Source organism: Phodopus roborovskii, unplaced genomic scaffold (assembly GCF_943737965.1).
Source record: "Phodopus roborovskii unplaced genomic scaffold, PHOROB, whole genome shotgun sequence".
Classification (NCBI taxonomy): Eukaryota; Metazoa; Chordata; class Mammalia; order Rodentia; family Cricetidae; genus Phodopus; species Phodopus roborovskii.
This window is the reverse complement of record NW_026125295.1, coordinates 15,829,768-15,845,020: the sequence shown is the minus strand read 5'-3', so window position 1 is coordinate 15,845,020 and position 15,253 is coordinate 15,829,768. Positions and strand designations below refer to the sequence as shown.

Below are 15,253 nucleotides of genomic sequence, written 5' to 3'. Positions count from 1 at the left end.
CTTAGAGACCGCTCAAGTGGAAAGTTCTAGGCCAGCAGACCAGATGTCAGGAATTTTGGTTGTAGTCCTTGATCTGCCAGATGTGGCTATGTGGCCAGACAGAGGCATCTGCCTTTGGTTTTCTTGGGAACACAGTTTTAGGGTGAAAGTTAATGCCATTGGGTTATTTTGTGCCAGCACGGTCTGGTCCCAGGTCACTGTCAAGACAATATATGAGCTCTTCGGCTCTGAGCATCTCAGAGCCCATAACTCTTCCGTGTTTCAGTCAACTCATTGGAAAGTGGTCAAATTCAACTGAATTGGACCAGAGACACAAGTTTCACTTTTAACTTTTCTTAGAAACAATAATTTTTAAATTCCACTTAACATTGGTACTGATTCAGGATAGATGCATCTGTGTGGGGTTTTATTAATAGTATTCCATGGTTTTGACTTTGAGCTTGTCAGCAAAGTCATTGTCAGTGAGAAGAAAGATTCCCTGAGAAAACTCAAGCAGAGAGGAAATGTGAACAGAGTACACTGACCCATTGATTCCTAACGAGGACTGCATCCTCCACGTCGGAGGAGAGAATCAAAACTAGAAGATCTTAAACACAAAGCAAAATGCAGCTTTCACTGGAATCTGCAGCATTGACACTCTTTCAACCAACTTTACTTCTACATGCCCAGTGGTATTTGCAGCAGTGGAAGTCACAGCACAACGGTCAATGGTTCCCTCGGGAACCTCCACCCCAGTTAAGTGGGATTCTTGACTGTGCCACAGAAAAGAATTTCAGAACAAGCTAGAATGAGGCAAAGTTGGTGGCTGATTAAGTATTTAGACAGAATCTTAAAGGAAAGGGATAGATATAGTCCCAAGGCGTGGATGTGGGCTTTTTAAGAGAGAGAGGGAGGGCTTGGTGATTTCATTCTGTAGAGAACTGTCTACATTCCTCCAAGGATATAGTTTACAACAAGAATCAAAGATTAATCCAAATGATCCTTTCTCAGACTTGTGACTAAGGCTAAGTGTAAACATTAAGCAAAGCTTAAAATTTAAGTAAAATTTAAAATCTACTCAAGCTGGTGTATTTTTTTTTAATCTTGGAGACATTTCATTTGTGGCCTGGAAGACAGCACAGTCATTAAGTGTTTGCCCTGTAAGCATGAGGACAGAGTCCCACAGGGGGGAAAAAAAAAACCTGTGCAGAGTGATATACAATTACCATCCCAGCACTTGGGTGGCAGAGACAAGTAGATCCCTGGGGCTCAATGGACAGCTGGACTAGGCTACTTGACAAGTCCCCAGTCAATTAGAGACCCTATCTCACAAGAAAAGGTGAATGAAAAGCCAAGGTTGTCCTCTGACCTCCACAGGTCACCCTCATACATGTGAACTTGCATGTACGTGTGCACCCACACACATGCACATGAAGATAGCTCAATAGGTAAGAGCACTTTTGTGCAAGCATGGGGACCTGAGTTCAACTCCCCAACAAGAATGTAAAAAGCTCAGGGAAGCCACACACACACACACACACACACACACACACACACACACACTCCTGTAACCTGAGTGTTGTGATAGGGCAGAGATAAGAGAATCTCAAGCTTGCTGGCTGGTGGTCACTTCCAGGTTCAATGAGAGATCCTGTCTCTCAAAGGAATAAGGAAGAGAATGGTAAACAAAACACCCATTGTCTTCTCCTGACTCATGTGAGCTCTCACCCATATGGGCATATACCATACACACACACACACACACACACACACACACACACACACACACATACACGTAAGAAGATTTAGGAATAAGAGAGAAATGCTAAAAGAGTGAACTCAGAGTTTATTTGTCCATTTTGATGTTCCCGTTTGGGATGTCTTGTTTTAGAAAAACACGCATCATTTCTGTAGGCACATTCAGGTGGATCAGTGATACTGAAGTCTCCTGATGCTCACTTTCTTGTCTTTCTATCCTGCCTCAGCGGTACAGTAGAGACAGGGAGAGAACACACACCCCCATGGGTTCACATCGACATCCTTTTCTGATTAGTAGGACAAATGATACCACAGCAATGCTCGATATGCTCAATCCTTACCCCACCCTACCCCCATACTAAAGAACTTCCCATGAACTCTTGTCTTGGAGAGACTCCCTGTCCTGAACTTGAGGGTTCAGCTGTTATACTCAGCTGCCAGAGGCCAAGACAGGACGTCCATCCCTGGAACTGAGCTGGGGGAGCAGAGAGGGAGGGAGGAAGCAAGTGCTAGGGAGGAAGGTTTACCTTGGAGGCAGTCAGGGCTAATGAGACCCTGGAGAGCTGACAAACTATCTGGCACCAAGTTAGGGTGATGGCTAAGAGAACAAAAAGAAACTATGTGGGGTGGGGGAGGAGGTAGGAGGACAGAGGAAGGGACAAAGTACAAAGTCACCACCTAACCTGTGGCTGGCCAAGGAGCTTGAGTAGAATTTCAGCTCCTCTAAAATGCCACTAAAGTCAACCAAACAAACCACGCTCCCTGTACTTCCCAGAAACACTGGAGGTCAGAACTGGGTTAAGAGTGTACAGCGAGAAAGAGGGACTTGGAAACATGCCATGTCTGGATGCAAATGCCTGGACTATGTGGCTTAGAACAAATCGGTTCTCCCTCTTCCCTTTGCTCAGTTCACCTGGGACGTGTAGGTTATCATTGTTAACAGGCAGGATAGTTGTGAGGTTAGATTTAACTGACAACCTTACACACCCTATAGTCACCTGGGAAGAGAATCTCAGTGGAGAACTGTCTGCTTTGAGTCTGTCTGCAGGCAAGTCTGTGGAGGAGTATCTTAAGTTCATTGATGTGTTAAGATCCAGCCCACTGTGGGCATGAGCGGCACCATTCCCTACTCAGCGGGCCCTGAAATGTGTCAGAGTAGAGAAATGGAACACAAGCATGCAGGCATGTTAGTACATGTGCCTGCTCTTGGCTATGGGGTGATATGACTAGCTGATTGAAGTTCCTGCCTCTACCTCCTCACAAAGATGGCCTATACCCTGGAATTATAAGCTGCAAGAAGCCCCCTTCTGCCTTAAGTTGCTTCTTGTCACATAGTTTATCACAATAGCAGAAATGAAATGAGAACACTCCTCAAACCTTGACATCCACACAAAGTGTCCAAGAATCTTGACATATAAATGCACCTTCAGTTCGGTCAAATCAATCAAGGCTTGAAGTTCAGCATTCTGTTCTGCCTGATGATGTCTTTGTTGCTGGTCCCCAGACTACAGTTTGAGTCCTAAGAGGTTAGGATGATAAAGTGTGGCCGGTGCAGTGTGGTACCTACAACGATGCTGCTGCTTGTTCAATGGCAGTTATTGGGCCACAAGGTATAAATATCCCATGCTGACTATCACACAGAGGGTAGCAGATGTCCTAGCAAGTGATAAATCTTATAATTTCCACAATAATCCTATAAATCAAAAAAACACAGTCTAGTCATTTTGAACTGCCCCAAGTGACTCCATTGTATCCTAGTTTTAGATAACTCCATCTCATTCATGCTTCACCCAACTGCTCCCAGCCCCCACCTTACCCCAACTAACCATATCTTACCAAGCAGAACATTCTCAGGCAGCATCGCCCACAGCAGAAGGAGATCTATCACTTTACAACATAAAATAAATTGTTTTAATCCACTGAACTGAAACTTTGGAAACCTGTAATCTGGCCTGGCCCTGGTGTGGTGTGATTGTGGGGTTTAGCTTTATAAACCCTTTCCTGCCTCTCTTGGGGGTTGACAGTCCTTTTGGGCATGAGCCTTCTCTTACCCACCAACAAATCAAACTTAATCCAACCTTCATTGCATAGCAATCTCCTGTTTCTCAAGTGGGTTCAGTAATTTAAGGGACAAAACCATGGTTTGAAGTCTAATTTTTTTCCTAAGTTGCCACAGGACATTGCAAAGTTAATGGGGAACATGCCAGCCCCAGGTGTCATCAGCAGGTCATTCTTTCTTTAAAAAAATAATAATAATATCTTGAGCTAGGGACATAGCTCAATTGATAAAATACTTGCCACACAAGCTTGAGGGTGTTTGATCCCCAGCATCCATGTAAAAGGCAGGCCATGGTGGTGTGAGTGTGAGTTTGAGTCTTGGGGCTAGAAAGAACAAGACATGTGGCTCCCCCAGGCTCTGGAGTCAGCCAGCCTCACCTAATAGAAGAGCAATAGTTTCCAGTGAGATGCCACATCTGAAAAAGCAAGGTAGAGAGTTCCCAAGGAACTACAACCAAGACTGACAGCTGACCTCCACACCCCACACACATTTGAACACATACACACAGAGAATGTTTCTTAAAGCAACTTTCATAAATTCCAAAGTTACATCAAAATTTAAACATCATGCACGCGCGCACGCGCACACACACACACACACACACACACCAGTTTCTTCATCTTTTAAAGCTCATGTTGCATGAAGGGAGGGGATTTCTATGAGAGCCAGCCTTCCATTCTTTGGATTTGTTGATGAGTGGAAGAGGGACCAGTCTGTAGACATATCTCCTAATACTACTACAGAGGTAAAATGCACTGAAAGAGAGGAAAGACTCAGAACTTGGAAGGTCTGTAAGTTGGCTTTGTTGGTTTTCACTTCTGAATTCAAAGCCTCAGAGCTCATAAGAGCTCCAGACCTTGAACACTCGAACTGCTCTGGGTCTTGGTATTGTTGTCTGACGAATAGGCTCATCACACTGCCTGTCTCATTGGGTGCTGAAGGGTAAGTGAATCAATAAACGCTTAGAATGGTGGCTGGATCAATAAACATGAGCTATTTTCCTAGGCGTTGTTGCAAGGGAATCTGTGTGAGGCTTTTTAGAAAGAAAAATGGAATCTGAAACCTGGCATGCAAGCTGCATTTCCCCGCTAATGCTCTGCTTCTTCGCTTAAAAACAAAATTATCTAATGAAGGCTTATGTTGTCAGGCACAAGACGGTTCTTAATGATGGGATTAGACACCAGGAGCCCAAATGTGATAATGCTGTTTTATTTAGGGCTGAAACAATTCCATGGATGGCATAAAAAAAAAAAACCTTTTCAATAGGTGTGGCAGTCTCGAAGTGCATTTAAATGAACTGAGAAGTTAGGATTTCTGTTTGTACAATCCGATCAATTTGAGCTACAGAAGAAGTATGTGGGGGCTGTTCTAAAATTATAATAACATGGAGTTGAAAGACAGAGGCCTCACACAGAGTGAGAGAGCCTTTAGGCAATGAATCCAGAAGATAAACCACACAATAAAACCAGTCCTCACTATATCACCCTCATGTAAGCAAGCGTAGGGGACAGCAGAAGAGAGCCTACTAGAGAAAAACAAGGGTTTTCTGAGAGGCCCTGAAGATGGGTCTGTCATTTTGACAGTTTCTCTCCTTGCCAGTGTCACCAGCAGCGAGGTCATTTGTTACATCTGAGCTGACAAGCATCATTTATAACATCTTTTCTAAACCGTTATGTTTTCAAGATGCCAAGCTATCTCCCAGAACCCTGGGGCAAGAACATGCCCACACAATGGCGAGGAGAGCAGCTAAGAATGATAGCACAGAGTGCCGCATGTATTCCAACCGGTAGTGTCTCCACATACCATTGCATCCCTTCCCTCTGAACCGAGACAAAGAAGGCAAGCAGGCTATGAATGCGGATGTACCTACAAATCAGAAGCCAACACTGACTGTCCAGCAGCCCAGCAGAGAGCAGCACTGGGGTGCATTCAGGAAGACGTGGTTACGCCACGGTGTCACTCTCTAAACGTCAGGGCAGACTTCCACCTCCAGCCACCCTGTCCAGACATCCTGCTAAGCAAGAACAGCATGCATCGCAAGCTCTCTTCATTTTCTGTTTTTCAACCCGAGATGGCTGCCCATCCTCCCGGCAGTTTGCAAGCTGTCATAAGCTTATCCATTGATGCTTAGTGGCATGCACTGTGTGTCAACCACATTTCTCACCTAGCACTTCCGCTGCACAAATCTATCTCAAGAGAAGATGAGGTGGTCTGGCACAGCTGAGTCCATTAATTATTAAGTAGAACCGTATGACATTTCTATTTTTCCAGGTCAGAAGTGGTCAAATGTTGGCAATGTCACGTGGCTAAATCTAGCATTCACACTCAGTGGAAGAAAATCGACCTTTGCTTTGATAAATTGTCTCAGACATGCTGTGAGCACGGAGTGCACGGGTTTTAGTTAGAAGAGTAAACTTTAGAGACTAGACATGTGAATAACTCCTGGTTTCTACACATATTGAAATGCCACACCGAAATAACAAGGAGCCATGTACACACACACAGCATGGATGACCAAGGTCAGACATGTTGACTGGGAGAAGTCAGATACAGGTAACTTGTAATCAAAGTCAGGGGAGTAGTTGTGCTGGGCTATGTGGCTTGGTTAAGGAACAAAAAGAGAATTTATGAATGCCAAGGGTGTTCTGAGCCTTAAATCACACTCTGGTCACAGAAGAGTAAAATACACAGGAATCTGTCTGGGCTGATGGACAGGCTCAGTCAACAAGGTCACACAAGCATGAAGAGCTGGGTTCAGACCCCAAAAAAGCCTGATGTGAAGGCACAAACCTACAATCCTAGCTCTGGGGAGATGGAGACAGGCGGGAATGGAGCTGTCGGCCAGCCAGCCTAGCCTGCTTCACAAGCTCCAGGACAGGGAAACACACCCTGTCTCAAAACACACGGTAAACAGTCCCTGAGGAATGGGAGCCAAGGCTAAGCTCTGACCTTCACATACATGCCTCTGTGCACATGCATGTATATGTGTGCACGTGCACAAACACACAAAATCTATTCACGTGTGTGCTTTAAAAGCACTGCATTTTTCTATGCTGGTAAATAGATACATAAGGTCATATACCAGTAGAAGGAAGGAGGAAGAGAGTCAGTCTCCAGTCTCTGGTGATTTAGTTCAGTGCTATTAACACATGCCACTAACTCGTTTCTTCACCTTCAGGAATATGCTTACCCTCCCTAAGTCTGCTTTTTCATGCTTGAAGCAGAGAAAACCAACAAGGCCTAACTAATAGCGCTTTGGGGATATTACATAAGACAACATCCGTGAGGCCCTCAGCACAGAATGTGTGCTCCGGAAGAGCCAGTTCCTCTCTTACAGTAGCTCTGTCAACAGTGCCCGTTCTGAGACACCTCACCTCTCCCATAGTCAGCAACGGCTGAGAACTCTGGATCACACTCATCACTCACGCTACAACAGTACCTCTTCCCATCCGCCCTCCCCCGTCCTCCGTACCAGCAGGCTGTCTGGGAAGTTATGCTCCTCTCTGAAGGTCACAACTGCTGTGACAATGTCCGCTGCTTGGAGCTCCAGCAAGGCTGTGTTGACAGAGGCTGTGTCGTAGTTCCTACCCGCCTGGAAGAACACGGCCACCTTCCTCACCAGAAGGCCTGAGCGCACACGTTTGAACACATGTCTTGCCACAAATCTCATGGCGGCCCCAAGGTTCCGGGACCCAGATGACTGCTTAAGGGGGATTTTCCTGACAGCCTGTAGTAGAGCAGCTTTTCCTCGGTGGTCTGAGAAGCGCACTAGATAATCTGTCCTTGTGTTATAGGAAGCAATGGCCACTCGGGCACCAATGGGGCAGTTGCTCTCACTCATTTCCATCTTCATCAACAGAGATAACAAAATGTTTCTCATCCTCTCAAAGTCCAACTGGGAGACATCATTGGACGTGTCCAAGGCAAAGACCACTTCTGTTGGGAACGCTGGGCATCTGGAAATACCTTGGCACAGGGATACATAGAACTTGAGACACCTGTGCTGCCTCTAGATGGGTGAGGGTTTATCTAAACAATGAGCATTATTTACCTTTTGAGCAAGCTGGAAGGGAAAAAAAGGCGGCACTGTTAGTGAGCACGGGCAGCTTATACTTCAATATAAAATGCACTCCTTTGGTTTGACAGTTTTCCTGTGTCACTCAAGCTGACCTTGGACTTAAAAATCCTCCTGCCTCGGCCTCTCAAGTTCTGGTTTGTCCCCTTTGACAAACCCTCTCTTCTGAGAAATTCAAATGGCCTTCTAGACACCCCCTCCCCAGTACGGCAAGAGCCGTACAAATTTCCTAGTATCCACTCTCTTAATTTTTTCCCCATTATAATAGGGCACCAGTTTCCACCTGGGTGCATGGCTGCCTGAAACCCAGGCCACACTTACACCGAGCTAGCTGTCTTAGTACATTCTGGAGAATGGGAAAAGGAAAATAGTAAGACTTTGCAAATGCATCTTTACACCCTAATTACTTGCTAGGTTAAAAGAAAGAAGCAATGGCGCCCTTCGCCCTGTGCCTCTGCTTTCTCTTCCCTTCCAGGCTGGCTAAGACACAGATACAATGACTGAAGCTTATTAACTGCTCAAAGCATGAGACAATGTGGGAAATACCGCATCCACCACACACACACACTCTCTGTCTCTCTGTGTGTGTGTGTGTGTGTGTGTGTGTATAAAAGAAGAAGTGGAGGATGAGGAGAGGAAGAGGAAGAGGAAAATACAAGGAAATTCTGTCCTGGAACACACCCCACCCCTAGGATTCCATATCAACCCAGACTAATGTCCAAGCTTTGACTTGAGAGACACATTTCCTCATTGTTATGAGGATTTTGGTTACATTCAACTAAAATTAAATCCAACTAAAACACTAATCTATTCTAAAGCTGTATTTTACATGTATCTCATATATACATAGTCATGAAATATAAATCATATATAATGTATATGTATGTCGTGTGTAAAAGTATATGTGTACATATGTGCATATATATATACATATATATATATATGAGCAACATACACTTATAAAATTACAATTGTCCTCAATTCACTGTGTATCCATACATGAAAATATGTTTCATCTTATTTGATAAAACTTGGAGCTTAAAGTATATTTGAGTCTAAATCATGTTCCACACTCATATATTCTACTATGTAGATGTCTCTTGATTTCTTCAGCCAGTGTCTCTCAAGAAAATCATTCACATCCAAATATCTGTGCCTATTTGTCCAATTACAGTGTCCAAAAATGTTTGTTTACAGATAAAATGATTGTGCAGCAGCAGCTTTTATCTTGATATGGTAGCAAGCACACTGAACCCTCTACTTGAGTCTGTTGCTTCTGTCTATCTCAAATATTTTGTTCTGGCTTTTCTATTCACTTTTGAGCCTGTGGAGATCAATGAAAAGGAGTTTTAACTGTACAGCCAGTTCTTCCTTTCTGTCCAAGGTGATAGCATTACTCTGTGTGACTCCCGTGAAAATGGATCCTGGAATCTCCTTGAACCGCAGCTGAGAGTGGGCAGAAGCCACGAGGTTGAACAAGAAGGCAGGCGGTTTTGGATAAAACCCAAACTTCCACACAAACTGCTCTCCCTATCACCAGTAAGGGGAGGAGTGTGCTCTCTGTAGATACAAGTGTCCATGATGTTTTTTAAAGAGAGTGCATAGATGTCAACCAGTTATATGACAAAGCAGTACCTAAAACCTACTGGTTCATAGTTCCATTTCTGCAACAGAAATGGCAACCAAATGGGCCATGTTTCTTTCCAAGAAAACCGCCATGGATCCTGCTTGTTGAAATAAAAAGAACAGTACCCTTCTCTGCTTCATGAGGATGCAGCTGTGTGAGTGTGGTTATATTTTGGGGGACCCAGCATCATAAGATGGAGTTTTTCTTCATTACTGAGATAGTATGCCTTTCAAATACTTTATTTTGGAGCCCATTTAGGAAAAGGTGACATACTCAAAGGGAGATTAGACCTAATCTGTCAATTTATAAGATCTTTTTAGGATCTTATAGTCACTCCCCAACCCTCAGTCAAAACCTTAGTCCTTGATCCCCTTAGTCCACACCCTTAGTCCTTGTTGCCCCCATCCACACCACTGACTTATGGTCTTAGTCCTTGATTCCCCCATCCCCAACCACACCAGACTCCATCTGAGTGTCTCCCAAGCAACTTACGGCAGTTTTCTTGTATGAAATCAACAATTTCACAAGGCTGCAGAGAGATGGAGAAAGACAGGGAGGAAATAAGCATTTAATGTGAAGCAGATTTCACTGCCGTGATTTGAAATGCCATGTGCACGTTACCAGTACCTATCTGAAACATCTAAATGTGTAAAAGAAAACCACAAAATTGTTAAGAGGAGATACCTAACAATTTTATTTCCAGATCCAGTAGCTTATTTAAAACGCTTAAAGGATTTTAATAGTGTATTGAGATAGGTAGGTAAGGAATAACTTTTTACTTCGTAATTTGCCTCACAAATCAATGGGATCAAGTCTGGTTTTGAAGTTGGCGTCCAGGAATCTCAGCAGAGAAGAAAGCTGGGGACTGCTGCTGATGTATGCATTTTTAAAGTAGCATTTGCTAGAACACTGCTTTAGAAGGACTGCCAAGGCAAGTGTCCCTTATGTCCCCCACCCCTATAACTCTACCTCTCTCCGTTTATCCCTTCCTCTGTGTTCTGTTCTTCCCTCAACCTCAGACCCCATCACTTCCTGTTCGTCAGATGTTTCTACATCCTCCAGTCCCTACCTAACATAACAGTCTGTGTATACTTGGAAGAGAAGCACTCGCCATAATTTCTGAGATTGTTTTTAAAGCGTCCCAGAAGACACAAAAGACTATACTATTCTGTGAATTGCTTTATTAAAAATGCATAGTTTATAGGCAGTGTTTTTAGCTTTATAAAAGAGCATACTGCAGGAAGTGGTGGCTTCCAAATGTTTTCTTTTGTGTCACTTAGTGTTTAAAATATTATTCTACGGTGTTTATAGTGGCATTTCTGGGAAAACTCTGTACACTTAACAGTATTAACAGAATGTATTAAAATGAAGGGGTTTTAAGATCAACAAATCTCACTTTGAGGATACAGAAAGATTTAGGTTCTGCAATGAATGAATTTTTGAATTAGGAGTCTTCACCTACCGTCTTATCCACCAAACCTTTTGGGCCCTTGATGCCCTGGAAAAAAATAGAAATGAGGTTCAAAATGCAGCATTCTAATTAGCAATATTTCCTTCTCAATAACCAACTAGAGATAATGAGTGTTCACCACAGCACAGACACTGCCCTTCTTTTCTGGCTCTGGAGTTCTGCCCAGTCCAGTAAGGAGGACAGAGGACCTGAGCAGTACATCCCAGACCTCAGACCCCAGCAAGCCCAGACAGACAGGACATGGCTCTTTGGAAGACCAGGAACTTTTTAGACCAACCCATAGTTTAAGTTCAAATTTGAAAAAAAATGGTCATTTAAGATCCCAGGTCCTACCACAAGCTCTTCCAAAGTACATCCTGGTATCTCTCCTGTTTCTGCTCTTATCCCCACCCTGTCTCTGCCTTCATAGTAGAGGAACCCTCCCTGACCCTTCCAATTTTAGCTGTCTGGCTCCAGCCCTTCTGGGAGCGTAGAGGCTTTGTGTTTGTTCAGACTCTACAAGGGGTAACTTGTAGCCTTGGGCAGGTTGCTGTTCTGAAACCCCACTCAATCCGCACTTCACCATCAAAAGGCCAAGAACCACCTCTGTGATGTTTGGTTTTCTGACTTTGTTGCTCTTCTCCAGTATAAATCCTGAGCTCCAGTGGGCCCAGCATGCGCCCCTCCCCCACCCTGGCTGATGAATACCCTATCCCTCATAGAACGGCAGCCCCGTGCACTGGTTAGTTTTTGTCAGCTTGATACAAACCTAGACATACCTTGGAAGAATGAATCCCAACTGAAGAATTGTCTCAGATTGGCCTATGGATATGCCTACAAAGCATTTTCTTGATTGCCAAGTGATACAGAAGGTCCCAGCCAACTGTGGGTAGTACCACCCCTAAATAGATGGACCACCATCCCAGTAGAGTCCTCTCTGCTCTCTGCTTCAGTCTCAGCCACCAAGCTCCTTCCCGCCTTGAGCCCCTGCTTTGATTTCCCTCAATGATAATCTGTAACCTGTAAGCCAAATAAACCCATCCCTCCCACAGCTGCTTCTGGTCCGTGTTTTCTCACGGCAAGCAAGAAGCAAACTGTATTACCCAGTCTCTAAAACAGGGCATAGGGAAGAATCTCAGCATCTTTCCATGTCCCAGGGGATTCTAAAAATTCTTCTAGTCTTGCAACATTATCAGTTCAGTTAAAATGGTATGGTTGGGTTGGATGGTAGTGGCATACACCTTTAATACCAGTACTCAGAAGGCAGAGGCAGAAGGATCTCTTCGAGTTCAAGGCCAGGACAGTTAGTTAGGGCTACACAGAAAAACCCTGTCTTAAAAAGAGAGAGAGAGAGAGAGAGAGAGAGAGAGAGAGAGAGAGAGAGAGAGAGAGAGAGAGAATGCATGGCATGATTGGAATAGTTCAATAGTTCATTGGGATTTCCTTCTGGTTTTATGTGTTGGTTGTCATGTTTGCATTGGTAGGCACATTCTCCTGTAAGTTTTATGTATTGGCTTATTATTTAGGAAGATCCAGAAAGCTCTAGCCACTCTGAGATCAACTATATATTCAAAGAAAAACTACACATGGAATACTCTGTATAGGCTTGAGGTTAGTATTCTCTGAGGAATTCGCCTGTGCACTTGATCCTGCTGAATGTCCCAGGTGTTTGTTTCTTCAGTGAGGCCTCTTATCAAACTCTTACTCATCTTGGCACAAGATTGAAAACAAAAGAAGGAGAAGAAGAAGAAGAAGAAGAAGAAGAAGAAGAAGAAGAAGAAGAAGAAGAAGAAGAAGAAGAAGAAGAAGAAGAAGAATACTTGTTACCATTTTTCCTGGTGGGCCTTGAACGCCTGGAGTTCCAGCAAACCCAGGAAAACCAGAATTACCCTAAAAGTGAAAACCAAAGGAATAAGATTCCATGTTGACTACAAGACCCTCCCGAAATACTGAAGTACCTCATACCTATGACCAGTGAGTGTCTATGAACGATGTAGCCATGGAGAGACAGGGAGGCTTTATAGGGACCAGACAACCCCCTTCAAGCCCACCTATCTAACCCCAGCTTCTCCATGGGTGATACACAGACAAATACATTTCCATTTGGAGCCTTAAAAGATGACTTGCCCTTCAGTCAAGTCTCAAGGGCATGTGATAAGCATACTGCATGAGGTCTGAACTGAGGGCCTGACATTGGGAAAGGAAAATGTATCACAGCCTTTTCTTGGCCTCTGTGTCTCAGGAAAAGTTCTGGGCCGCAAGGGGCTCACTGTTCATATTCTAGGCGTGTGAAGTAACACAGCACACTGACTACCTGGAATTAATGATTGCTTTTTCTTTTTTATTTGGAAGTAGAAAGACAACAGATCAGATCAACCGTAAGTAGCAGCAAGCCGAGTGAGCATGGGCCTGACTGTCTTCATGAGCTTGCGGTTTAAGTTCAAATTCAAAAAATGGTCATTTAAGAAAACACCAATCACTGAGTCCCAGGAAGACACCCGCTCTTTTGCCTGGCCTCGCTTCTGTTCTGAACACAGTTTCTGCCTTGTTCCCAGAGGCTTCACTTTGAACATTTTTTAATTACATTTATGTATTTGTGGGTGGGTTATGTGTGTGCCATGGTACACATGTGGGGACTTACAGGAAGGAAGGGAGAAAGGAAGGAAGGAAGGAAGGAAAGGAGGGAGAAGGGAGGGAGGGAGGGAGGGAGAGAGGGAGCAGACTGAGCATATGACAGGCAAGCCCCTAAGCAGCATCTCTGTACAACTTCTGCTTCTGTTCCTGCCTGACTTTCCTCAGTGACAGGCTGTGACTTTCCTCAGTGAAAGGCTGTGGCATGGACGCGTAAGCCAAATGAACCCTTTCCCTCCCGAGTTGCCGTTGGTTGTGGTGTTTATCAGAAATCAGAACACCGCCTGAGCCATCTCCCCGGCCCAAGGCTTGCTTTCTAACGTCTATCAACTAAACACTATCCGGATCCTAATGTCCACAGTCACTCTTTTCAAAATGAGTTGACATTGACTGTGGCTCTTCAAGATCCAATCTTCACATGATGGCACCGTTGACAAGTACAGGAAGAAAGATCAGCGGTGTAAGGCAAGCCTTACTTACATAACAAATTCGAGACCAGCATGGGCTATATGAGACCGTCTCAAAAACAAAAAGATTTTATTTTTAACACCATACTTAATCTGCTGAACCTGAAGGAATGGCTTCCTAATGGGAGACTCGAGGAAGCACAGTAGATTTAACAGCCACCAAAACAGAAGCCACACTCGTGGAACTCTAGTCCCTAAGAAGCTTGGGGATGACCCGGACAACTCACACTTGGTCAAAAGCATTGTCCTTGACAATGTCCTTCCAAATTTTCCCTAGAGTCACCAAGGCAGAGGTGTCCTCATACTGTCTTGAGCAATTGGTATTGCAGAGCTGCAACTCTATCCTGCATGCTCTGTTGTTACCATTTATCGTTACCGGAAGCTGCATTTCCACCCTGAACGTAAAGGAGAAGGGGTGGGGTGAGGGTGTGCAGTGTATACTGACTGAGCAGGGATAGGCTAGTGCCCCCCATGCCTGTGAAGATGACGGATGATGATCCTCTGGTTCTTACCCTCTTCCCTCGGGCTCCCTTGGCCCCCTTCTCTCCTCCATAGCCTGGGTCACCATCTTCTCCCTTTACAAAGACAAAAGCAGAGTTCTGAATGCCAAGAAAGGTGTGCAAACCCATGACAGACACTGTACACCAGTTGGCCAAGCCAACAGACAGTTCTTACTTGCACACCAGGATAGCCAGGGAATCCAGGTTCACCCTAGGGTCAGAATGAGACAAGATAACAGTCAGTGCCATGTAATTAAGTTTTTCCTCAACATTCCGCCAGGAAAGAAGAAACTCATCAAATGGCCACATTTCACTCCTGGAGGTCAACAATTTGTACATAGGTTTTACAACTTTCACCCTTTTTATGCACACTCTAATGAAATTTCTTTCTTGGGCATTTTCTTCTGTTTAAAGCCCTTGAGATTTGTGCCAACAGAAAGCAAAGAGAGGGCAGCCACCTGAGTGTTGGGAAGTAAGATTGCATTGTCAGAGCCTCAGGCATGCTTCAAAATGGCCATCCATCCCACAGGTATTCAACTCTTACTGTTTGCCAAGTGGTCCGTTAAGCACTGGGGCTTTGGCAGCAAACAAAACCAACACCCCCACAGAACTTTCATTCTGGAAGAAGCAAGTGAGCAAAGAAATAGCATCTCAGAGATGAATAGCATTCCAGAGAAGGGATTAAGAAATCAAAGAAATCGAGCCAG

At 44.4% G+C, this 15,253-nt stretch overlaps 1 protein-coding gene across 1 annotated transcript in view; it reads right to left on the bottom strand.

Moving 5' to 3' along the window:
* LOC127213200 (collagen alpha-4(VI) chain) overlaps window positions 1-15,253 on the bottom strand; it is a 119,903-nt gene that overhangs the window by 25,604 nt on the left and 79,046 nt on the right. Inside the window, exons 28-34 of the mRNA XM_051173503.1 lie at window positions 14,722-14,757; window positions 14,559-14,621; window positions 12,776-12,838; window positions 10,961-10,996; window positions 9,991-10,027; window positions 7,848-7,859; window positions 7,269-7,762 (exon numbers count right to left, since the gene is read on the bottom strand). Of these exons, the coding sequence (XP_051029460.1) occupies window positions 7,269-7,762; window positions 7,848-7,859; window positions 9,991-10,027; window positions 10,961-10,996; window positions 12,776-12,838; window positions 14,559-14,621; window positions 14,722-14,757 (741 nt within the window). The remainder of the gene's footprint in view (window positions 1-7,268; window positions 7,763-7,847; window positions 7,860-9,990; window positions 10,028-10,960; window positions 10,997-12,775; window positions 12,839-14,558; window positions 14,622-14,721; window positions 14,758-15,253) is intronic.